We start from the raw sequence: 25,969 nt of genomic DNA, 5'->3' as shown, positions 1-25,969 counted from the left end.
CTTCATTGAAAACCGTTGGTTGACGTCAACAACCCTCATTGCAAATTAAAAGTAGATTGCAAAAATGTCCAGAATTCTATTCCCCAAATTAGACATCCATAGTGAATAACAAAAAGAACATCTTCCTGAATCATTAATGAGTGAATACGATTGTACTAGAATTGTAATTTAAAAAATTTTATCTTTTTTTTATGTTATATTTTTTGGATGTTTTTTTTTTTTTTTTTTTTACCTTTATTTAACGAGGCAAGTCATTGAAGAACAAATTCTTATTTACAATGACGGCCTACTGTTAGACGTGTTTGATGTCGGGATGTAAGTTGATAATTGTGTATAATTAAACAATTGATTGCAATAATGAAATGCATCCACCAAGCGGGAAAGGCGGTAGCGAGACAGCCCACCGGTCCGCTAGTGAGGATAGAGGTGTATTTGTCAGTATATCCATAATCTTTGGTATTGTACTATCTTTAACATATTTAGAAATACCAGTCATATTTATATATATTATATAGGTTCACGCGTTTCTTCACCTCATTGCTTCGCGTTTCTTCACCTCATTGCTTGTGAGCATATTTTGTTTATTTCAGGTTTGTTAACATTTTACCTTCAGGCATTTGGTTAGACAGGTCGTGTACTTTTGTCGCATAGTTCTGACGTCATACCAGGGTCCTGCAAAACCGCCGTCCCCACGTGAGTTTATCGGCATGATGGCTGCATGTAAACTAAACTAACTGCTTCCAGTGTTTTGTCGTGTTTTCATCTACATTCATTCGTTTTATCCGGATTAAACACCAGTGGGTTTACTAACTACGTCAGGTAAGAACGATATCTTAAACCAGAGAGTTGTATACCTGCTAGCTAGATACATCATAACATAAATAATCTGTAGGATTTAAGGGATGTGATCAGCTAAATGATGAACTACTGTTGTGCCGCTGCCATGTTGTACACATGCCCATTGACAAAACTGTCTAGCTTTACATCAGAAATAGTCCCCTTGCATAACACCCTTACTGGAGCAGCCTTACTGCTTTCCGCCCTCAGGGACCACCATGGCAACATTTCGGAAGAAGATAGATAACAGGATCCGTGTCCAGATAGATAATGGCGTTTCTGAGCAACACCGCACCATGTTCGTGGTGGTCGGGGACCATGGCAGAGACCAGGTAAAAATGTCTACTTTAACATGTACATGATTAAGACATTGATATCAGCCCAGAAGTGTTTGTCATCTGTAATCCATGTTCAATTTAACTTCATCCAGGTTGTCATCCTGCACCACATGCTGTCCAAAGCCGCAGTCAGAGCCAGACCATCTGTCCTCTGGTGCTATAAGAAAGAGCTGGGCTTCAGCAGGTAAATAATACGCTACACGATGCCTTGAGTTATGTTTACTTGTCTTTTTAAGGATTATTAGCCCGGTCCCAGATCTGATCATGCTGTATTTGGGCTATAAGACACAAGACAGTGCTGTGTCATTAATTAGTGATGTTACTTTTGATACTCGAGCTTCGAGGCATGCAGCTAACTTCGAAGCAGTGTGCCGATGCGTGTATCACATTATCAGAAGTATGTCGATGCTTCGTTTGATCACATGTATTTTCAACCCGTGTGTCTATGGAACACCGTTTGGGTCTTTGCATGTCAAAAACAAAAGATACACGTCAAATAGTGTTAGTTGCTGCATACCGCCCAAACAGATCCACAGATGATGCAATCTCTATTGCACTCCACACTGCCCTTTCCCACCTGGACAAAAGGAACACATGTGAGAATGCTATTCATTGACTACAGCTCAGCGTTCAACACCATAGTACCCTCCAAGCTCATCACTAAGCTAAGGATCCTGGGACTAAACACCGCCCTCTGCAACTGTATCCTGGATCTGGACCGCCCCCAGGTGGTGAGGGTAGATAGCAACACATCTGCCACTCTGATCTTCAACACTGGAGCTCCCCAGGCGTGTGTGCTCAGTCCCCTCCTGTACTCCCTGTTCACCCACAACTGCATGGCCAGGCACGACTCAAACACCATTACTTTTGCAGACGACACAACAGTGGTAGGCCTGATCACCGACAACGACGAGACAGCCTATAGGGAGGAGGTCAGAGACCTGGCCGGGTGGTGCCAGAATAACAACGTATCCCTCAACGTAACCAAGACTTAGGAGATGATTGTGGACTACAGGAAAAGGAGGACCGAGCACGCCCCCATTCTCATTGACGGGGCTGTAGTGGAGCAGGTTGAGAGCTTTAAGTTCCTCAATGTCCACGTCACCTACAAACTAGAATGGTCCAAACACACCAAGACAGTTGTGAAGAGGGACGACAAAGCCTATTTCCCCTGAGAAATTATTTTGCCACTTTTTAGTTGTGATACAAACCTTAATAAAACACAGGCCTACGGGCTAGGCTACATGAGGTGTGCGACTTGGATTATGAAAAAGTTGCAAAAAAGGCATTGTTTCTTATGCTGGGCATCATTCACAAGTGATAATACACTGCTCAAAAAAATAAAGGGAACACTTAAACAACACAATGTAACTCCAAGTCAATCACACTTCTGTGAAATCAAACTGTCCACTTAGGAAGCAACACTGATTGACAATAAATTTCACATGCTGTTGTGCAAATGGAATAGACAAAAGGTGGAAATTATAGGCAATTAGCCAGACACCCCCAATAAAGGAGTGATTCTGCAGGTGGTGACCACAGACCACTTCTCAGTTCCTATGCTTCCTGGCTGATGTTTTGGTCACTTTTGAATGCTGGCGGTGCTCTCACTCTAGTGGTAGCATGAGACGGAGTCTACAACCCACACAAGTGGCTCAGGTAGTGCAGCTCGTCCAGGATGGCACATCAATGCGAGCTGTGGCAAGAAGGTTTGCTGTGTCTGTCAGCGTAGTGTCCAGAGCATGGAGGCGCTACCAGGAGACAGGCCAGTACATCAGGAGACGTGGAGGAGGCCGTAGGAGGGCAACAACCCAGCAGCAGGACCGCTACCTCTGCCTTTGTGCAAGAAGGAGCAGGAGGAGCACTGCCAGAGCCCTGCAAAATGACCTCCAGCAGGCCACAAATGTGCATGTGTCAGCATATGGTCTCACAAGGGCTCTGAGGATCTCATCTCGGTACCTGATGGCAGTCAGGCTAACTCTGGCGAGCACATGGAGGGCTGTGCGGCCCCACAAAGAAATGCCACCCCACACCATGACTGACCCACCGCCAAACCGGTCATGCTGGAGGATGTTGCAGGCAGCAGAACGTTCTCCACGGCGTCTCCAGACTGTCACGTCTGTCACATGTGCTCAGTGTGAACCTGCTTTCATCTGTGAAGAGCACAAGGTGCCAGTGGCGAATTTGCCAATCTTGGTGTTCTCTGGCAAATGCCAAACGTCCTGCACGGTGTTGGGCTGTAAGCACAACCCCCACCTGTGGACGTCGGGCCCTCATACCACCCTCATGGAGTCTGTTTCTGACCGTTTGAGCAGACACATGCACATTTGTGGCCTGCTGGAGGTCATTTTGCAGGGCTCTGGCAGTGCTCCTCCTGCTCCTTCTTGCACAAAGGCAGAGGTAGCGGTCCTGCTGCTGGGTTGTTGCCCTCCTACGTCCTCCTCCACGTCTCCTGATGTACTGGCCTGTCTCCTGGTAGCGCCTCCATGCTCTGGACACTACGCTGACAGACACAGCAAACCTTCTTGCCACAGCTCGCATTGATGTGCCATCCTGGACGAGCTGCACTACCTGAGCCACTTGTGTGGGTTGTAGACTCCGTCTCATGCTACCACTAGAGTGAGAGCACCGCCAGCATTCAAAAGTGACCAAAACATCAGCCAGGAAGCATAGGAACTGAGAAGTGGTCTGTGGTCACCACCTGCAGAATCACTCCTTTATTGGGGGTGTCTTGCTAATTGCCTATAATTTCCACCTTTTGTCTATTCCATTTGCACAACAGCATGTGAAATTTATTGTCAATCAGTGTTGCTTCCTAAGTGGACAGTTTGATTTCACAGAAGTGTGATTGACTTGGAGTTACATTGTGTTGTTTAAGTGTTCCCTTTATTTTTTTGAGCAGTGTATATAATTCACATGTGATAGGCGAATATTGTTACCCATCAGACTTATTTTAATCTTATACTAAATAATATATAAAGATATGTGTAACATTTGTTTTGGTTTAGAATGAACCATGTCATGCACCTATATTAGGGCAGTGGAATAATTCATGTCATCTATCGACTTAAATAGTGAATGGAGGACGCTTTTCCTGTGGTTCATTTTCATCCTAGCCCGGTAGGCTATACTTCTGTTGTAAATTTAAGCAATGTGCTTAATATTAGGAAAATTGAGAAATAGGCCTAGCCTATAGAAAGATGATGGGATCCTCCTCTTTTTAATAGAGGCCATCACTCTGTTTTCTCACACAATTGCATAACCTATAGAAATGCAACATGAGCTCATGGGCTCTCGTGAAGTGTTTGATTTAGATTTTCATTTACATTTGCATTGATGTCAAAATGATTAGAGGAACAATAGAGTGCTGAGTACCAGGCAGTTAGCAAGTTTTGTAGGCTCCTAATGACCAGCATCAGAGCTTGGAGAAACCTAATTACCGTGACTGAACGGTCATGTGAAATTTGACTGTCTTCATGACTCGTGACCGACGGTGTGGCGGTAATACGGTCACCGTAACAGCCCTAGCTGTAACGTAACAAAATGTGGAAAAAGTTAAGGGTTCTGAATACTTTCCGAATGCATCGTAGCTTATATTCAACACTGTCCATAAATGCTTAAATGCAATGCCCTCATTGCATTTTATTTTTTATTTAAGACAAGTTGGCATATCATATTTCAAATACCAATTTTGCTGGTGTAATAAGGCTAAGTTAAATAAATAGTAGTATGGGGAATAACACGAGTGTTCTTGTGGAGATGACCACACTAGTAGCCTTCTTCCCCATAATGTTATTAATGTCAATATTTTTGCCCGTTGTTGGATGTTTGTTCTAATGACTTACATTAGCTATTGTGAAAGTCCAAATAAATGAAACAGAAAATCTCCTGAAGACAAGATGACAGCCTAAATCTGCCCCTACACATAGTATTGTCCCCCGACTAGAATCCGTTCCAAACTTGGGTTCACAATCTGTTTGGGCAAAATAATGTTCATAGTTAGACAAATCAGTTCACCCTACTAAAATTCCTGCTGAATGCGGCCTTTTCGCTCTTACAGCCTAATAAACCTAGTGCTAAATTGTCAATGTCCAAACGAGGTGAATAAATTATCCTATGGATCTGGGCTCATGCAAGTGGTGTATTAAATCACTAGTATCACATGCTGTGAAGTTCGCTGACGACACAACAGTAGTAGGCCTGATTTTACCAACAACGAAGAGACTGCCTACAGGGAGGAGGTGTGGGGCCAGGTAAATAACCTCTCCCTCAACATCAGCAAAACAAAAGAGCTGATTGTGGACTTCGAGAGGAACCAGGTATCCTCATCAACAGGGCCGCCTCAGACATTCAAAAAGGCATACACATCTCAGAGGAGCTGAAATCGTCAAACCACACGGACACCGTGGCGAAGGCACGACAGCGACTCTTCAACCTCAGGAGGCTGAATAAATGTTTCCTGTCCCCGAGGGCCCTCAGTGTTCTACAGGAGCACCATCGAGAGTGTACTGTCGGGCTGCATTACAACCTAGTATGGCAACTCCACCGCTGACCACAAGGCACTACTACAGAGGGTGGTACACTCAGCCGAACGCACTATTGGATTCACATTGCCTGCCCTCCAAAGACACCTACAACACAAGAAGATCATCAGGTACCTCATCCCCCCCCATCTCCCCCCCCCCCCAAAGCCACGGTCTGTTCTCCCCGCTTCCATCCCTCAGACGTAGAATTGCAGGCCCATATGCTCTGATTTCAAAACGATTTAGAGGCACAGCTGAAAAGTTAACGCACTGAATATGAACTGGATTCATTAGAAAATAAAAGCAGTACTTCAATGCATGAGAGAAGGTCAAAACATTCCTACTACAAGACTTCCCTCTCTAGCCTGGTCCCAGATGTTTGTACCATCTGGCCATGACAATTAGTGTCGCCAACTCGCACACATTGGGCGTATTAACGGGAGTTAATTTGTTTTGCTCTTTCGTCTTTCAAACAGCAACCGAAAGAAGCGCATGCGTCAGCTCCAGAAGAAGATCAAGACCGGCACCCTGAACATTAAGCAAGACGACCCCTTTGAGCTGTTTGTCGCTGCCACGAACATCCGCTACTGCTACTACAACGAGACACACAAGATTCTTGGAAACACGTACGGCATGTGCGTCCTGCAGGTGAGACATGCGTGTTCTTCTTCTTCTTGTCCTGGCTGTCAACACCTGACATCTAACAATCCTTGTGTTCAACTCTCCAGATTTGTACTGAACTTTTTTGTGTCTCTCGTTCTCTCTCACACAGGACTTTGAGGCTCTCACTCCCAATCTCCTGGCTCGAACTGTGGAGACTGTGGAAGGCGGAGGGATCGTGGTGATTCTTCTCAGGACGGTCAACTCACTCAAGCAGCTGTACACAATGACTATGGTGAGGCCCATAGATGTTTTCAGTGAACTGTGTACTCATGTATTATTTAATCCTTGCTGGGTTAGAGCCAGTTTAAGACTACTGTTGTCTAAATATTGCTGTTTTTACAGTGCATCTGGCAAGTATTCAGAACCCTTCACTTTTTCCACATTTTGTTATGTTAGTCTTATTCTAAAATGGATGAAATAGTTTTTTCCCTCCAACATCAATCTACACACAATACCCCATGATGATAAAGTGAAAACAGGTTTGTAGACAATCTTCTAATTTATAACAAAATAAAAACTGAAATCACATTTAAATGTTTTTTATTTAATTAGGCAAGTCAGTTAAGAACTGACTTGGGGCTCCCAAGTGGCGCAGTGGTCTAAGGCACTGCGTCTCAGTGCTTGAGGCGTCACTACAGACACCCTGGTTCGATTCCGCGCTGTTTCACAACCGGCCGTGATTGGGAGTCCCACCGGGCAGCACACAATTGGCCCAGCGTTGTCCAAGTTTGGCCGGTGTAAATAAGAATTTGTTCTTAAATTACTTGCCTAGTAAAATAAAATTAAACTTATTTATTTACAGTGACGGCCTACCAAAAGGCCTCCAGCGGGGGATGGGATTAAAAATATAGGACTAAACTCACCACGATGAGACTACACTACACAGAGACCTAAGACAACATAGCATGGTAGCAACACAACGTGACAACAAGGTAGCAGCACAAAACATTGTTCAAACATTAATGGGCACAGACAACAGCACAAAGGGCAAGAAGAACAATAACAATAAATCACGCGAAGCAGCCACAACTGTCAGTAAGAGTCTCTTTGAATGAAGAGATTGAGATAAAACTGTCCAGTTTGAGTGTTTGTTGCAGCTTGTTCCAGTCACTAGCTGCAATGAACTGAAAAGAGGAGCGACGCATGGATGTGTGTGCTTTAACAGAATGTGACTGGCAAAATGAGTGTTGTGTACATGGAGGATCATTGCTGTAGTAGGTATCTCAGATAGGGGGGAGTGAGGCCTAAGAGGGTTTTATAAATAAGCATCAACCAGTGGGTTTTGCGACGGGTATACAGAGATGACCAGTTTACAGAGGAGAATAGAGTTCAGTGATGTGTCCTATAAGGAGCATTGGTGGCAAATCTGATGGCTGAATGGTAAAGAATATCTAGCCGCTCGAGAGCATCCTTACCTGCCGATCGATACATTTCACCTCTGTATTCTAGCAGGGGTAGGATGGTCATCTGAATCAGGGTTAGTTTGGCAGCTGGGGTGAAAGAGGAGCGATTACGATAAATGAAGACTTAGTTTCCTCTAACTTTAGCCTGCAGCTGAGATATGTGCTGAGAGAAGGACAGTGTACAGTCTAGCCATACTCCAAAGTACTTGTATTAGGTGACTACCTCAAGCTCTAAACCCGCAGAGGTAGTAATTACACCAGTGGGAGGTATTGTTCTTACCAAACCATATTACCTTTGTTTTGGAGGTGTTCAGAACAAGGCTAAGGGCAGAAAAAGCTTGTTGGACACTAAAAGCTTTGTTGTAGAAGGGTTAAACACAAAATCTGGGGAAGAGGCAGCTAAGTATATATTTTTATTTATTTAACCAGGTAGGCCAGTTGAGAACAAGTTCTCATTTACAACTGCGACCTGGCCAAGATAAAGCAAAGCAGTGCGACAAAAACAACAACACAGAGTTACACATGGGAACAGAAAAACAAATATGGGGATGATGTAGGTAGTTGGTTGGATGGGCTATTTACAGATGGGCTGTGTACAGCTGCAGCGATTGGTAAGCTGCTCTGACAGCTGATGCTTAAAGTTAGAGAAGGAGATATAAGGCTTCAGAGATGTTTGCAGTTCGTTCCAGTCATTGGCAGCAGAGAACTGGAAGGAAAGGCAGCCAAAGGAGGAATTGGCTTTGGGGGTGACCTGTGAAATATACCTGCTGGTGCGCGTGCTACGGGTGGGTGCTGCTATGGTGACCAGTGAGCTGAGATAAGGCGGGGCTTTGGCCTAGCAAAGACTTATAGATGACCTGGAGCCAGTGGGTTTGGCGGCAGATATGTAGCGAGGACCAGCCAACGAGAGCATTTCGGTCACAGTGGTGTGTAGTATATGGGGCTTTGGTGACAAAACGGATGGCACTGTGATAGACTGCATCCAGTTTTCTGAGTAGAGTGTTGGAGGCTATTTTGTACATGACATCGTCGAAGTCAAGGATCGGTAGGATAGTCAGTTTTACGAGGGTATGTTTGGCAGCATGAGTGAAGGAGGCTTTGTTGCGAAATAGGAAGCCGATTCTAGATTTAATTTTGGATTGGAGATGCTTAATGTGAGTCTGGAAGGAGAGTTTACAGTCTAGCCAGACACCTAGGTATTTGTAGTCGTCCACATATTCTAAGTCAGAACTGTCCAGAGTAGTGATGCTAGTCGGGCGGGCGGGTGCCAGTAGGGCGGGCGGGTGAAGAGCATCCATTTTGTTTATTTAGTATTTAAAGCAGTTGGAGGTCACGGAAGGGGAGTTGTATGTCATTGAAGCTCGTTTGGAGGTTTGTTAAGTGTCCAAAGAAGGGCCAGATGTATACAGAATGGTGTTGTCTTTTATCGATGGCGGTTATGATATCGTGGCTGAGGTGCACCCATGACCAGCTCGGAAACCAGATTGCATAGCGAAGAAGGTACGGTGGGATTCAACAATTTCGGTGATCAGTTTGTTCACTTGGCGTTCGAAGATTTTAGAAAGGCAGGGCAGGATGGATATAAGTCTATAACAGTTTATGTCTAGAGTGTCTCCCCCTTTTGAAGAGGGGGATGACCGCGGCAGCTTTCCAATCTTTTGGAATCTCAGACGATATGAAAGAGGTTGAACAGACTCGTAATATTTGTAATAAGACTTCATCATCTACATATAAATGGATGAGAGCTTCCTACTGCCTGAGCTATGTTGATGTAAATTGTCAAGAGCGTGGGGCCTAGGATCGAGCCTTGGGGTACTCCCTTGGTGACAGGAAGTGGCTGAGACAGCAGGTGTTCTGACTTTATACACTGTTTTCAGACTCTTTATTCAGTACTTTGTTGAAGCACCTTTGGCAGCGATTACAGACTCGCGTCTTCTTGGGTATGATGCTACAAGCTTGGCACACGTGTATTTGGGCAGTGTCTCATTCTTATTTGCAGATCCTCTCAAGCTCTGTCAGGTTGGATGGAGCGTCGCTGCACTGCTATTTTCACGTCTCTCCAGAGACGTTCAATCGGGTTCAAGTCCAGGCTCTGGCTGGGCCACTCAAGGACATTCAGAGACTTGTCCCGAAGCCACTCCTGCGTTGTCTTGGCTATGTGCTTAGGGTCATTGTCCTATTTGAAGGTGAATTTTTGCCCCAGTCTGTGCTCTGGAGCAGGTTTTCATCAAGGATCTCTCTGTACTTTGCTCCGTTCATCTTTCCCTCAACCATGACTAATCTCCCAGTCCCTGCCGCTGAACAATGTCCCCGCAGCATGATCATACCACCACCATGCTTCACCTTAGGGATGGTGCCAGGTTTTCTCCAGACGTGACAATCTTGGTTTCATTTGACCAGAGAATCTTGTTTCTCAGTGTCGGAGCCCTTTAGGTGCCTGTTGGCAAACTCCAAGCGGGCTGTCATTTGCATTTTACTGAGTAGTGCCTTCCGTCTGGCCACTCTACCATGAAGGCCTGATTGGTGGAGTGCTGCAGAGATGGTTTTCCTTCTGGACGTGTTCTCCCATCTCCACAGAGGAATTCTGGAGCTCTGTCAGCGTGACCATCTGTTTCTTGGTCACCTCCCTGACCAAGGCCCTTCTCCCCCAATTGCTTAGTATTGGTGGTTCCAAACTTCTTCCATTTAAGAATGGAGGGACGTTCAATGCTGCAGAAATGTTTTTGTACCATATCCCCAGATGTGCCTCGACACAATCCTGTCTCGGAGCTCTACGGACAATATCTTCAACCTCATGGCTTGGTTTTTGCTCGGACATGCACTGTCAACTGTGGGCCCTTATATAGACAGGTGTGTATCTTTCCAAATCATGTCCAATCAATTGAATTTACAACAGGTGGACTCCAATGAAGTTATAGAAACATCTCAAGGATGATCAATGGAAACAGGATGCACCTGAGCTCAATTTAGAGTCTCATAGCAAAGCGTATGAATACTTATGTCAGTAAGGTATTTCATTTTTTTTTAATACATTTGCAAACATTTCTAAAAACCTGTTGTCTTTGTCATTATGGGGTATTGTGTGTAGATTGAGAACATAATTGAATCCATTTTAGAAAAAGGCTGTAACGTTACAAAATGTCAAAGTCAAGTCTTAGTCTTTATCCTTTCCTGAATGCACTGTATGTTTCTTCCCCAGGATGTTCATTCTCGCTACAGGACCGAGGCCCATCAGGACGTGGTGGGAAGGTTCAATGAGAGGTCAGTGGTCTTCAAATACACTGAACAAAAATATAAACGCAACAATTTTACTGAGTTACAGTTCATATAAGGAAGTCAGTCAATTGAAATAAATAAATTAGGCCCTAATCTATGGATTTCACATAACTGGAAATACAGATATGCCAATGTCACAGATACCCCCCAAAAAAGTGGGGTCCTCATGCATCGCAATCAGGCTGTTGATTGTGTCCTGTGAAATGTTTTGCCACTCCTCTTCAATGGCTGTGCGAAGTTACTGGATATTGGCGGGAACTGGAACACACTGTCGTAAACGTAGATCCAGAGCATGTCTGGTGAGTATGCAGGCCATGGAAGAACTGGGACTTTTTAAGCTTCCAGGAATTGTGTACAGATCCTTGTGGCTGTGCGTTATCATGCTGAAACATTAAATGATGGCGGTGGATGAATGGCATGACAATGGGCCTCAAGATCTCGTCACTGTATCTGTGCTTTCAAAAATGCAATTGTGTTCGTTGTCTGTAGCTTATGCTTGCCCATAAAAACCCTACCGCCCCCATAGGGCACTCTGTTCACAACGTTGACATCAGTTGAAACCGGGATTCATCTGTGAAGAGCACACTTCTCCAGCGTGCCAGTGGCCACCAAAGTTAAGCATTTGCTCACTGTAGTTGACTACAATGTCGAACTGTAGTCAGGCCAAGACCCTAGTGAGGACCACGAGCAAGCAGATGAGCTTCCCTGAGATGGTTTCTGACAGTTTGTGCAGACATTTTTAGGTTGTGCAAATACACAATTTAATCAGCTGTCCAGGTGTCTGGTCTCAGACGATGTCTCTAGTGAAGAAGCCGTATGTGGAGGTCTTAGGCTTGTGTGGTCACATGGTCTACGGTTGTGAGGCCGGTTGGACGTACTGCCAAATTCTCTGAAATTACGTTGGAGGCGGCTTATAGTAGAGAAATGAACAGTCAATTCTCTGTCAACAGTTCTGGTGGACATTCCTGCAGTCAGCATGCCAATTGCACGGTCCTTCAAAACTTGACATCTGTGGCATTGTGTTGTGACAAAACTGCACATTTTAGTGGCCTTTCATTGTCCTCAGCACAATATGCACCTGTGTAATGGTCATGCTGTTTAATCAGCTTCTTGATATGTATGCCACATCTGTCAGGTGGATGGATTATCTTGGTAAAAGAGAAATGCTCTAACGGGTATGTCAACAAATTTGAGAGACACAAGCTTTTTGTGCGTATGGAAAATGTCAGGGATATTTCAGCTCATGAAACATGGGACCAACACTTTACATGTTGCGGTTTGTTTTTGTTCAGTGTAGTTTAAATATGGCCGCCCAATTACAACTCTTGAGGACTATTCTCACAAGGGCTTCCTTGTTCTTTTTAAATGACTGACAGGCCATATAACCCTAACTGATACCATATCCATGGTAACTAACTGCCCTCCCCTCCAGGTTCATCCTATCTCTGTCGTCCTGTAAGACGTGCGTTGTCATTGACGACCAGCTCAACGTCCTGCCCATCTCCAGCCACATTGCCAACATCAAGCCTGTTCCTCCCAAGACTCAGGTAGGCACACAATCCCACGCTCCACAGCAATCCTAGGTCGTGTTGATTAGGGCACACTGGAGCAAGGTTCCTTCAGTTTCGTGCCTAGGGAACTTGACTTAAACCAAAAATTCCATTCATTGACTTCTGGGTTATAACCCGACTAACCCTTTGACCAATCATTTGTCTCCTTCCTGCAGGAGGACAGTCTTTCGCCACGGGAACAGGAGCTGAAGGAGTTAAAGGAGTCTCTACAGGACACGCAGCCTGTTGGTGTGCTGGTGGACAGCTGCAAGACCATGGACCAGGTCAGGACATACTCTCATATATAAATCAAGGGGATAGGATATTGTCTTACGTCCGATAGTGTGAATCCGTCTGCTCTGGTCGAGACTGGCATCACATGATAATAGTAGTAACGCCACCTGTCAGAAGACAATTGGGTAAATGGGTGTAGGACAGCATTTATTGACTTGTTGATATCCAAGCTTTGCACTTCTCAGTGGAGATCCTGTTATTCATAGTGTGTGTTTCTTAGCTTCTGGTTTGTTGTGGTCTCTCCCTCCAAGGCCAAGGCGGTGCTGAAGTTCATCGAGGCCATCTCAGAGAAGACCCTGCGGAGCACTGTGGCTCTGACTGCAGCTAGAGGCAGGGGCAAGTCTGCAGCGCTGGGACTGGCTGTGGCTGGGGCTGTGGCATTTGGGTACGGTTTACTACCGATTCACCGACCTCATCTCTCTCACACGCAAACCACTCATGAGTCTTTACACTTTTGGATTGATCTACGTAAGCGTGCTTGTCGCTGTGTTGGAGGAGACGCACTCGCTAACCGTGATCTGTGTGGAGTCCCTTTACTCGCACACTCCATACTGTGACATACTGCTGCTCATAGTGTCCTGTTGTCCATCTCCACAGCTACTCCAACATCTTCATCACCTCCCCCAGCCCAGACAACCTGCACACTCTGTTTGAATTCATCTTCAAAGGCTTCGATGCCCTTCAATACCAGGTGACCCTTCTCTTTCTTTGTCTCTATAGTTTGTCTGTCTGTGAGTGAACTATATGTCCGACAATGGAAGCTTCATTAAATATATTCCTCACTTAAACATCCCTCTCCCATTCCCAGGAGCACCTGGACTATGAGATCATCCAGTCTCTGAACCCTGAGTTCAGCAAGGCTGTGGTTCGAGTCAACATCTTTAAGGAGCATAGACAGACGATTCAGTACATCCACCCAGCTGATTCAGTGAAGCTGGGTCAGGCTGAGCTGCTGGTGATAGATGAGGCTGCAGCCATCCCCCTTCCTCTGGTCAAGAAGCTGCTCGGACCATACCTGGTCTTCATGGCCTCCACCATCAACGGGTCAGTGGCGTGTGTGTATGTGATTCTGGACTCCCCCGGTGTACCATAGCGCAAACTGTCTGTGTTCCTGATTTCCCCTTTTTATCCCTGAAGGTATGAGGGCACCGGTCGTTCTCTCTCCCTGAAGTTGATCCAACAGTTGAGGCAGCAGAGTTCAGAGAGCCAGCAGAGTCTGTCAGCAGAGAACAGGAGCACCAACACAGCCAGGCTAAATGCAGGTGACCAAGACACCCTTACTACATTTTACATGTACCTTATCCAGACTCGCACTCAATGCATTCTACTACTGTAGGTAAAACCAACGATCACAATCATTACTAATCAAGTTTTCTACAAAATAACTATCTGCAAAGTCAGTGCTAGTATTGAAAGACTAATGTGGTTGTAAGAAAGATTTACAAAAAATACATTACATTGCATCTGTACCTGTAATGTGTTTTAATTATTGTGTTCCTCCTCTCCCAGCTCGCTCCCTCCAAGAGGTGTCCCTCCATGAGTCCATCCGTTATGCCATGGGAGACCCTGTAGAGAAGTGGCTCAACGAGCTGCTGTGTCTGGACTGTCTAAACATCCCCAGAGTCATCTCTGGCTGCCCCCTGCCACAGACCTGCGACCTGTATCCTTTCATGGTGCAATAGATAATGCTGTACAGTGGTTATTTCTCAAGCTCCATTCCTCAGCTTTACAGGGCTGCTGTTTGGCCCTAAAACAAATTCAGTATTGTGGCCTTTAATGGCACGCTATATGATTGTCTTAGTTGTTGCTGCTGCTGTTGTCATCCTTAACCTGTGTTGTACAGATACTATGTGAACAGAGACACACTGTTCTGCTACCACAAGGCATCTGAGGCCTTCCTACAGAGACTCATGGCTCTCTATGTGGCTTCGCACTACAAGGTGAGCCTGAGCATTGCACACACTAGTAAAAAGTACACAAATACAAAGCATTGATCATCAGGACCATACCGCAGATCTAAACCCCCCCCCCCCCCCCCCCACATCTCTATCTTAGATTATGGTAATTAATATTAACAGAACATGCAAGTGGAGGATGCACTTTGAAGATATTAGGATAACTGTCCAAATGTTACTTTTTTCCTCTACAAACAAGACGAGTAACGTACAGCAAAGTCACTAGCCTATGTCAATCTATTATCCCCCAGAGTAGAGAAATTGACCTATTCTATTGGTCAGCTTGTTGAGAAATAGCCTATTCCAAACAGACTCTGGGACAGTTGTGTGTGTGACGCTAAAAAGCAATGAGTGATGCAACAGATCAGAGCGTTTAGCTTAACATGTTGATGAACTACTATTTCTTCAAGGCAGTAGGCTACGCCCGAATGTGCGTTCTGTAATGCAGTTAGTGGGACAACACTGTTGTCAGAAGCGCACCACACCATGCGAGCGGTTTCATCTGACAGAGATGAAAATGTCTGTTAGAAATGTAGAAAGGGGAGATCTAATATGCAACAACTAGCATGGGTTGCTAATATGACTAGGGTTATGCCTTTGGATACTGGACAATTAAAGAAAGTTGATATAAAATTATTGCCTCCATGGATATGGTCTGATTTTGGCTAGGCTACTTTGAAGGTAGAATCGTGTACTTGGAAGCACAGAATCGTGTAGAATGTCATTGTATGCTGTAGCGTCATGATTTCCCTTCACTGGAACTTAAGGGGCCTAGCCCGAACCATGAAAAACAGCCCCAGACCATTCTTCCTCCACCAAACTTTACAGTTGGCGCAATGCATTCGTCCATCAGACTGCCAGAGGGTGAAGCATGATTCATCACGCCAGAGAACGTGTTTCCATTGCTCTTGGGTCCAATGATAGTGAGCTTTACATCACTCCAGCCGACGCTTGGCAATGACCCAAAACACACTTCCGGGCTGTGTAAGGGCTATTTGACCAAGAAGGAGAGTGATGGGGTGGTGCATCAGATGATCTGGCCTCCACAATCACCTGACCTCAACCCAATTGAGATGGTTTGGGATGAGTTGGACCGCAGAGTGAAGGAAAAGCAGCCAACAAGTACTCAGCATATGTGGGAACTCCTTCAAGACTGTTGGAAAAGCATTTCAGGTGAAGCTGGTTGAGAGAATGCCAAGAGTGTGCAAAGCTGTCAAGGCAAAGGGTGGTTACTTTGAACAATCTCAAATATAAAATATATTTCGATTGAACTTTTTTTGGTCACTACATGATTCCATATGTTATTTCATCATTTTGATGTCTTCACTCTTATTCTACAATGTAGAAAATAGTAATAATATAGAAAACCCCTTGAATTAGTAGGGATCTAAACTTTTGACTGGTACTGTGTGTGTGACCATTCTAGTCTATCAAAAGCTAGTCTATCAAAAGCCCAAGGAGCTTTGGTTTGTGATGAAGCATGTGAGGTATGTAAAAGATGACGGATGTTATCTGAGGATAACACACCCACTTTGGTCCGGATGTACCAATTTGGCTAAGTTAGTTTTGAGACGGGATAACAGGATTTTTGAAAATAGTATATCTCTACTTATCAAAGACAGGGGGGTGATAGTGAGAACACAAAAACGGCAAAATAAGTGCTGTACGAACCTTTTGAACAGTGGCCCTAATTGGTTCCAAAATGTTAAATAGACCTCGGGAGGAGTACCATCCCAACCAGGTGATTTGCCTTTATTCATGATATTCAATGCCATGTTGAGTTCATGGAGAGAGAGAGAACGCTGGCTTTCTCAGCTAAGAGAATAGTTCTTATACCTTTTTTAAAAACGACTCCATCTGACTTGTTGTGGATTTATAATCAGAAGTGTACAATTTTTTATTTTTATTTTATACAAACTTGAAAATCTTTGGTTGATTTAATTTGGGTTTGATAGTAATTCACCTGGTTCAGATTCAATAGTTGCTTATTTATCATTACTGATACCTGGTCTGAAAAAATACTTTGAACACTGTCATTTTCCAATTCTGATTTCTTTTAACTGTGAATTATTCAGTCCAGATGCAAATGCAGCATTCTTGTTTTTAATAAAAAATCTTTGATGGCATCCCATAAAATCAGAGGATCATTGCCAGTTTTTGTTGATCATTATGAATTCAGTTTCAAATTGTTCACAGAAAGTAGGATTTTGTGGTAAGGAAAAATTAAAGCGCCATCTTGTGACTCCTCTTTTAGGAACTTCTTAAATGTGTATCTGTCAGTATAATGGTCAGATCGGCTCATATGTAGATTTTCTGTTTTCTTAATTATGAAGAAAATTGAGGTAGATAACAGTACGAAATCGATCCTGGAGAATGTTTTGTGTGTTTTGAAGAAAGTGTACTATTTTTCAACAACAACAAAAATCAGCGTTGTGAACTCACCAGACATCAATGAGGTTGTAATAAGAGAATATATGTTGGAGCCTTGGTTGCCTGTGGATTACAGTTGGTCATATTAGATTTGTCTGGTGTCTGTCCCAATAACCTGGTGGCTCCTCTATATAGACAAACCTTCCTCCTGCGTATATCTGTTTTCTTACCGATTTTGCCTTCTGCTGGTTCCAGAACTCTCCCAACGACCTGCAGATGTTGTCAGACGCCCCGGCACATCACCTCTTCTGCCTACTGCCTCCTGTTCCTCCCAAACAGAACTCACTGCCAGAGGTCCTGGCTGTCATACAGGTGAATAAACTGAGCTCAGTCAGTTTGTCTGTTTTTGTCTCTGTGTGTGTGTGTGTGCGTGCGCTCGCTCATGCGGGTGAGAGACTCCAAAGGGTTCAAACTCCTGAATGCCAACTTTTACTCTGGCCACCATCCCTTCATGGAACTCGGGCAGTTTGTTCACAAATTTCCCAGGGCAGCCATACTGCAGGAGGACCTTCCAAAGGAGTTCACGGGGTACTGTGTCGAAGGCCTTGGAGAGGTCCACAAAGGCCATGAACATCGTCGTTTCTCTTCACAGCACTTTTCTTGCAGTTGGTGTCCACTGAAAATGATGTCCGCCATGCTTCTGCTCTTTCTGAAGCTGCACTGGGACTCCTGTAGCAGGTCTTCAGTGATGGTGTCGATGAATCTGCGGAGCATGGCTTTGCCAGCAACTGCAAGGAGGGATATGCCCTTGCTGTTGCTGCAGATGGATTTGTCTGTTCTTTTATATGGTGACAATATTTTCATGTCTCCATATCTCAGAGATGAGCAGGTGAACTGCACTGGTACCCAGCCCCTTATTTCGTTCAGTGACCTGATGGCGGCGCAGACCTCAAGTTGGGTGGCAGATAAAGTAGTCAACTGGATTCGGTTGGTTTAAGAGAGCCACAAAGTGTTCACCCCACTTCTGAACTGTCTTAGTTTATTTTATCAGAGTGGACCCATCTGCACTTCTGAGGGGACAGCGAACGCAACTTCTTGGGCCGCACAAGATTGGATTTCTTGTGCTTTGGAGATGTGGCAGACAGTGTGCATGCAGCATCGGATTCTACAGTCAGCAAACTCACAAGCAGTAGTAGAAATCCTCATCGGATATGATAGACTAAAGTTTGTTTATGTGTGTGCGGGTAATGTTCCTCTCAGGTGTGTCTGGAAGGAGAGATCTCTCGTCAGTCCATCCTCAACAGTCTGTCCAGAGGAAAGAAGGCTTCCGGTGACCTCATCCCCTGGACCGTGTCAGAGCAGGTATTGAGAATACAGGCCTAAAGCCTGGAGCCATATGGTTTCCCACTGATAATCTCACACTATTGCCATTGATCAGTTCTAACGTTGTGCTCTCTCTGCAGTTCCAAGACCCAGAGTTTGGCAGTCTGTCTGGAGGCAGGGTGGTGCGCATCGCTGTCAACCCTGACTATCAGGGGGTAAGTTTTGTTTTTCCCCCCTGTATTTCGTGGTTTGTCAGTTGTGCTTGTGCAGCTCTCTAAACATATTTTGGTTCTGACTTTCCAAAGCGATTGAGGTGTATGTAGGTGTGTTGACTATGTGGGTCTACAGTGTGATTTTGCCAATCAGGCCCTTAATCTTCAGTACCAGTCAAAAGTTGACACACCTACTCATTCAAGGGTTTTTATTTTTTACAATTTTTTACATTGTAGAATAATAGTGATGACATCAAAACTATGAAATAACACATGGAATCATGCAGTAAGCAAAAAAGTGTTAAACAAATCAAAATATATTTGATATATTTGAGATTCTTCAAAGTAGCCACCCTTTGCCTTGATGACAGCTTTGCACACACTTGGCATTCTCTCAACCAGCTTCATGAAGTAGTCACCTGGAATGCTTTTCAATTAACAGGTGTGCCTTGTTAAAAGTTCATTTGTGGAATTTCTTTCCTTTTTAATGCGTTTGAGCCAATCAGTTGTGTTGTGACAAGGTAGGGGTGGTATACAGAAGATAGCCCTATTTGGGGAAAGACCAAATCCATATTATGGCAAGAACAGCTCAAATAAGCACAGAGAAATGACAGTCCATTACTTTAAGACATGAAGGTCATTCATTCTGGAAAATTTCAAGAACTTTGAAAGTTTATTCAAGTGTAGTCTCAAAAACCATCAAGCTGGCTCTCACGAGGACCGCCACAGGAAAGGAAGACCAAGAGTTACCTCTGCTGCAGAGGTTAATTTCATTAGAGTTAACTGCACCTCATATTGCAGCCCCAATAAATGCTTCAGAGTTCAAGTAACAGACACATCTCAACATCAACTGTACAGAGGAGACTGCATGAATCAGGCCTTTATGATCGAACACCCTTGCGGATCCCCAGTGTTGAGGGTCAGCGAAGTGTAGATGTTGTTTCCTACCTTCACCACCTTGGGCGGCCCGTCAAAGTCCAGGACCCAGTTGCACAGGGAGGGGTTGAGACACATGGCCTCCAGCTTGATGATGAGCTTGGAGGGTACTATGGTGTTGAATGCTGAGCTGTAGTCAATGAACAGCATTCTTACATAGGTATTCTTCTTGTCCAGATGGGATAGGGCAGTGCAATGGCGATTGCGTCATCTGTGGACCTGTTGGGGCGGTATGCAAACTGAAGTGGGTCTAGGGTGGCCGGTAAGGTGGCGGTGATATGCTCCTTGACCAGTCTTTCAAAGCACTTCATGACAGCAGTGAGTGCTATGGGGTGGTAGTCATTTAGTTCAGTTATCTTTGCCTTCTTGGGTACAGGAACAATGGTAGCCATGAAGCATGTGGGGACAACAGACTGGGATAGGGAGCGATTTAAATATATCCGTTAACACCCCAGCCAGCTGGTCTGCGCATGCTCTGAGGACGCAGCTAGGTATGCCGTCTGGGCCAGCAGCCTTGCGAGGGTTAACATGTTTAAATGTTTTACTCACGTCAGCCACTGAGGAGGGGGAGGGGCAGTCTTTGTTAGCGATCCGCGACGGTGGCACTGTATTATCCTCAAAGCGGGTAAAGAAGGTGTTTAGTTTGTCTGGAAGCATGACGTCGGTATCCGTGACGTGGCTGTTTTTGTAGTCCGTTATTTCCTGTAGACCCTGCCACATACGTCTCGTGTCTGAGCCGTTGAATTGCGCCTCCACCTTGTCCCTGTACCGCCATTTCACTTGTTTGTTAGTAGTTTGGGATGAGTTTGGGATGAGAAAAGCAGTCAACAAGTGCTCAGCATATGTGGGAACTCCTTCAAGACTGTTGGAAAATCATTTCAGATGAAGCTGGTTGAGAGAATGCCAACTCTTGGCATAACAGCAAAGCTGTTATCAAGGCAAAGGGTGGCTACTTTGAACAATTGAAAATATATTTAGATTTGTTTAACACTTTCTTGATTACTACATGATTCCATATGTGTAATTTCATAGTTTTGATGTCTTCACTATTATTCTACAATGTAGAAAATAGTGAAAATAAAGAAAAACCCTTGAATTAGTAGGTGTCTAAACTTTTGACTGGTAATGTACTTCCCCAGAGTCAGATGAACTCATGGATACCGTTTTTTTATGCCTTTGTATCCAGTATGAAGGACGTTAGCATTGGCTTGCAAAACTACTTCTAACAGTGCAATGACTGGAAGTCTATTGGCATCTACCCATAGACTTCCAGTCATTGCGCTAATGCTTGTCAGCAACTTCCTTCAAACTGCACCCCAGACTCTGGGGAAGTAGATAAAGGACCTCATTGCCAAAATCCAGAAGTATCCCTTTAACTGGTTGTTTCCCTGTCGGTCCTGGAGATGGGTTATGGCTCCAGAGCAGTGCAACAGTTACAGCTGTACTACGAGGGTCAGTTCCCCTACATGGATGAGAACGCACAGACCGCTAACAGCCAGATCACCTCTGTCACCAGCGAGGTAATGCCTCACTCACACTAACACCTGGAAACACTTGCACACTCGCCAACAGAAAAACCGTCCCCTGAACATACACATTCCATGAGTACTAATCACATCCACAGGGAGAAAAGTCATCCAGACTCACATTGACTCCAAAGAGCAGCATTGAGCGGAGTTGATTGTTGGTCACTCTGTTGGAGGTGCTTTGCTAACAGTGTTGTTAATATATAGGCGGTGAGCCTCCTAGAAGAGGTGTTGCACCCTAGGAAAGACCTCCCTCCTCTGCTTCTGAAGCTGAGTGAGAGGAGGGCCGAGAGACTAGAATACCTGGGAGTATCCTATGGCCTCACACCTCCGCTGCTCAAGTAAGTATTATTTACCATAGAGAGATAAATTCATATACATAATTGGTGTTTACTGACATTGGGAAACTCATTGCATTGCATTTGGCTTCATCACCTTTGTTTTTTTTTCCAGGTACTAATCATTCTTTATTTTTTTACCGTACAGGTTTTGGAAGAAAGCTGGTTTTGTCCCTGTCTATTTGCGGCAAACCCCTGTAAGTGGACAATGTCTACAATTCACAGTTTACTACTTTACATCATTGTGCTGAAATTGGATGCAGTTGGAGTATTGCTTATTGTAATGCTTGGTTTTGTCTTTTGACCCGTGGTGTTGTCATTCCCAGAATGACCTGACGGGGGAGCACTCATTGGTGATGTTGAAGGAGCTCAACACAGCGGAGGCTCCTGAACAGGGCCAGTGGCTGTCTGCCTTCTGGAAAGGTGAGGCTTGTGTGTTCGGTCTCTTAGTGGGAAATAAAGTGTCATCGGATGTTCTACTCTATTCTCCCTCTGCATTACCACTCACCTCGTCTTTGTTTCTTCCAGATTTCCGTCGGCGCTTCCTGTCTCTGCTCTCCTACCAGTTCAGCAGCTTCTCTCCCAGTATGGCCCTCAACATCCTGCAGAACAAGAGCGCCACCAAGACGGATGCCAGCTCCGGTAAGTTCCCCTTCACTCCCTCCTTCCCTCCCCACCAGTCAAAAATCCGACCACCACTCTCCCTGAGGTTATCTAACTAGACCAAAATGGGTCTCCCCACCTGTTGACAGTCTAACCTTTGAATGTTTTGGGCCAGTACTTTTGAATGATTTGGGCTACAGACAAGTGGTTCTCAATGTCTCACCTGCTTTTTCCTCCCCAGCCCTGAGCAGTTCTGAGCTGTCTGGTCAGTTCAGCCCCTATGATCTGAAGCGTCTGGAGATGTACTCTAGGAACATGGTGGACTACCACCTCATCATGGACCTCATCCCTGCCGTGGCACGCATGTTCTTCCTCAAACAGCTGGGAGACGTGACCCTGTCCGCCGCACAGTGTGTGAGTAGGACGTCACACATACTCTCTCTCCCTCTTTCTCAATGTAGTGTAACTCTTGTCTATCCCCCTCTTTATTTTTACTAGTCTCTAACCCCGTCTGTTCATCTCCAGGCTCTGTTGCTAGGTGTGGGGCTGCAGCATAAATCAGTGGACCAGCTGGAGAAGGAGATTGACCTGCCCAGCTCTCAGCTCATGGGACTGTTCAACCGCCTCATCAGGAAAGTAGTGCAGGTGAGAAGACACATTTAGTACCCATGAGGGGAAATGTAATTAATTAATATTTTAAAATGTTTTATTTCTTACTCTACCATTCTATCCATCCTGCTTAGCTACAAGTAGCGAACCAAATGTATTGTATGATGAAATGTCCTAAAGTTTTTAACGTCTCGTACTTACTGTGTCTCAGACAATGACAGCTAGTTGATTCATTATTACCTGTGTAGTTATTTTCACCATGTTTGTGTGCTGTTTTAGTTCTTCAACAGAATCCAGGAGAAGGCCATTGAGGCAGAGATGGTTGTATCTAAAGACATCTCCATGGAGCCCACGGTCAAAACCCTCAATGATGATCTAGTACGGAACTCTCCTCCGTTTTTATGAATGGCATGACAACAAATGGATAGGTAGACCATAATATGCAATGGTGCAGTGATTATATGAATGCAACATAGATTAAATATTTGTTTTTTTCTCCCCAGGATGAGGCAGCCAAAGAGTTCCAGGAGAAACACAAACAGGACATGGAGAAGGTCAAGGAGATGGACCTGCAACAGTACCTGATCCGAGGAGATCACGAGGAATGGGACCAGGTGTTGAAGAAAGCAGGACAGACAGCTGTTGTCAGTATAAAGAGGTAAGAGGAGAAACCTCTAGAATCCTTGCTATAACAATGTAATATGCTACCTTCCTCTCGGCCCCGAAGGGTCTGGATAGGTATAAGCAGTGAGGTAGTAGAATTACACCGTATTGCTTACACCTTACAGATCTGCAAACATAAAAGGGTTAGGGCTAAGATTTTTCAGTGTTTTTATGGTGGGGCCACCCATATGAAAATGTTTGCATGCGCTACTGTGAATCGCTTTGTTAAGCATTTTCTAAATGGCATTTATTATTACGGCTCATCATGTAACACTGTCTGTTCTCCAACAGTGACAAGAAGAGGAAGTATGAGCAGCCGAGGCCAGACAAAAACGAGGGAGGAGATACACGACACGGCAAACTGAAGAAGAAGACGAAGAAGGGAGGAGGCAAGGAGAAGAACAAGTTTGAAAAGAGGCCGTTATAGTGTAAATTATAATTTTTATATTAGCTTAACGATTATTTTCAGATCCACTTTACTAGTTAGTTTCATAAAAACACTTCTATTTCGTTTTTATATAATTTAGTTTGTCTTATGGACAGAAAGAAGGCTGGGAGACCTTCTTGTCACTGGGGCAGCAATGCACAAGCTGCTGGGTCAGGTCTTAGGTTGGGTTTAAAGGTAGATTCAGCGAGATGCACGACGTAAACCATGGTAATGGGTCAATTTCCGCAACAACCAGGAGCGCTGAAGCGTGAGGCTTCTCCGCTGTATTGTTCCCGTAGTTACCCGTGCGCACGCCACAGATACTCTGTTAGACTGTGAGAGCAGTCTTGCATCATGCATCGTCTGAATGGGCGCGTTTGAGCAGCCGCTTTTATTTTGTGTTTTGCATTCCGGGATAGAAGTCGTCCGACTTGCACCAAATTGTTGATTGCATGAACTTGACAAAAATCATGTGTTGAAAGGTCATGGAGTTTTGACTGCAAGTTTCTGCAGTTTCATCCTGCAGCCGCCGCCTGCATTGTGGGAAGTTCTATTGTCAACCAATCATTAGGGTGTTTTTGTTTGACCAATGACGTGAATGAAACAAACCAATTTGCCAAGAGTAGAGAGATGAAATATATACATTATATTTCCCAGAATGTTTTATTTAAGGCTCTCACTAATTGATTGTACAATGTGTGATATGGGGGTTCAAAATGTGTTCATCTCGACATTATAAAGAAAGCCTTTTATAAACACTGCAATGTTGATCAAACCTTGCTGTTGGAAAACCACATTAGTGTCTGACTTGAGGCTGTCGCAGATGCACCTCCCTCCCGTCTACAGTCGGTTGCTTCTGCCTCACCACGCAAAACGCGCCCAATATCTGCGGTGCTGCTCATGGCAGCTTCATCACGCTGAATCTACTTTTATCATTTAAAGTCCGTCGCGATATGACCTGCCAGATCCAGACACTTAGAATCACTTTAGAAAAGAACAAGACATTAACACCCCATTAGATATTTCCCCCAAAAACAAACTGAACATAATTCATAATGGTTTTTATTTGTTGTTCAAATGGGTTTAATTATTTCATTTATTTTAGTTTACAGCAGTAGAACTGTGCTTTGACCAATGGCAGTGTCACCTTTCTCTGTACCCAAGGGTTAGATGGAATGGGACAGAGTACCATCCATAGAATGAAAATTATAATCTTTTAGACTTTCTTAATGTATCCACCACCTGAGGATAGAAGACAGCATACAGTGGTGACAGTTCCACCCATAGAAATATAATTATTTGATATGGTTCCACCACCTAGCCCAATTTATCATCACCTGCCTTTTCCTGTACCTACTGTAACCGGCTCATTTAATCCAGTACCAACAATATGGAGTTGCTTACATTCAGATGAGTTGGAATCTGCAAGGATCAACATACTTAAAGACGATTCATTGAATGATGAGCATACGTTTTACTTTTTGTATAATATGACCCAGATATGTCACCTTGCCTCGATCTTCTGTGAATGGACAACGTGCCTGCCGTCTGTTCTAGTATTTGTTTGCGGAGAATGAGTTTCGCATGGAAAGTAAAGTAGCCTACATGAGACCTTTATACTAACTGGGAGACAAGTAAAAGCAACTTGATGTATGTTTTATTGATAAACTACTTTACTAATACAAAATGTCTCCCTTTTGTACATGACTCATGGTCCTGCATTCTTCAGCTATTCTGAGAAGAACGTGTGAAGAAGGGAAAAAAAACTCTGCCGGAATCACTAATCTACATCTCATAACTACTCAAATGGTCAAGATTGGTGATTCTGATCCCATAGATGTCAAGCAGCGCTTTCGGTCTGTCATAACTGGAACAGGGTTGGCCGTAGCTCCAGCCACTTCTGGTGTAGCTGCTGCTTTAGGTCTGGGGCGAAGGTGCAGTCTATCGCCTTCTGGGACAGAGTCCACATGTCCTCCTGACTGAGGTTGAAGGTAGAGGCTGCCAACTGGTACTCCTTGGACAAGTCCGTGCAGAACACCCCCTTGTCGTCTGTCTGAAAACAAGAGTACTCCCACAAGATAAGTGTGCAACTCTGACTTGCAAGTAAAACAGAAGTGTTGAAT

General features: G+C 44.5%; 2 protein-coding genes across 3 annotated transcripts in view; one reads left to right on the top strand and one right to left on the bottom strand.

Moving 5' to 3' along the window:
- Positions 1–692: 692 nt before the first annotated feature.
- Positions 693–25,533, top strand: nat10 (N-acetyltransferase 10). Its single transcript, XM_039001664.1, has 27 exons — positions 693–819; positions 1,048–1,169; positions 1,268–1,359; positions 6,175–6,346; positions 6,471–6,593; positions 10,964–11,025; positions 12,473–12,587; positions 12,767–12,874; positions 13,136–13,269; positions 13,482–13,575; positions 13,693–13,928; positions 14,022–14,146; positions 14,394–14,544; positions 14,728–14,824; positions 17,465–17,581; positions 18,470–18,571; positions 18,673–18,747; positions 21,084–21,200; positions 21,414–21,547; positions 21,693–21,741; positions 21,871–21,967; positions 22,073–22,186; positions 22,389–22,561; positions 22,673–22,792; positions 23,036–23,134; positions 23,260–23,414; positions 23,711–25,533. The coding sequence occupies exons 2-27, from the start codon at positions 1,056–1,058 to the stop codon at positions 23,844–23,846; spliced, it is 3,111 nt and encodes a 1,036-aa protein (XP_038857592.1). The 5' UTR covers positions 693–819; positions 1,048–1,055; the 3' UTR covers positions 23,847–25,533.
- adal (adenosine deaminase-like) overlaps positions 24,896–25,969 on the bottom strand; it is a 16,612-nt gene continuing 15,538 nt past the window's right edge. For both annotated transcript variants that reach the window (XM_039001665.1, XM_039001666.1), the window contains exon 10: positions 24,896–25,899. In XM_039001665.1, the coding sequence (XP_038857593.1) occupies positions 25,708–25,899 (192 nt within the window). In that variant the 3' untranslated portion in view covers positions 24,896–25,707. The remainder of the gene's footprint in view (positions 25,900–25,969) is intronic.

This window comes from Salvelinus namaycush, chromosome 9 (genome assembly GCF_016432855.1).
Source record: "Salvelinus namaycush isolate Seneca chromosome 9, SaNama_1.0, whole genome shotgun sequence".
NCBI classification, from domain to species: domain Eukaryota; kingdom Metazoa; phylum Chordata; class Actinopteri; order Salmoniformes; family Salmonidae; genus Salvelinus; species Salvelinus namaycush.
Note: the sequence above shows the minus strand (reverse complement) of the source record. Positions and strands in the feature narration are given on the sequence as shown.

What these genes read in the sequence shown, in the direction of transcription:
- nat10 (XM_039001664.1), top strand. Translation starts at nt 1,056, where the DNA reads ATGGCAACATTTCGGAAGAAGATAGATAACAGGATCCGTGTCCAGATA. An exon ending in TCGATGCCCTTCAATACCAG is followed by an intron (nt 13,576 to 13,692) that starts GTGACCCTTCTC and finishes TCCCATTCCCAG; the next exon opens with GAGCACCTGGACTATGAGAT. An exon ending in CCTGGACCGTGTCAGAGCAG is followed by an intron (nt 18,572 to 18,672) that starts GTATTGAGAATA and finishes CTCTCTCTGCAG; the next exon opens with TTCCAAGACCCAGAGTTTGG.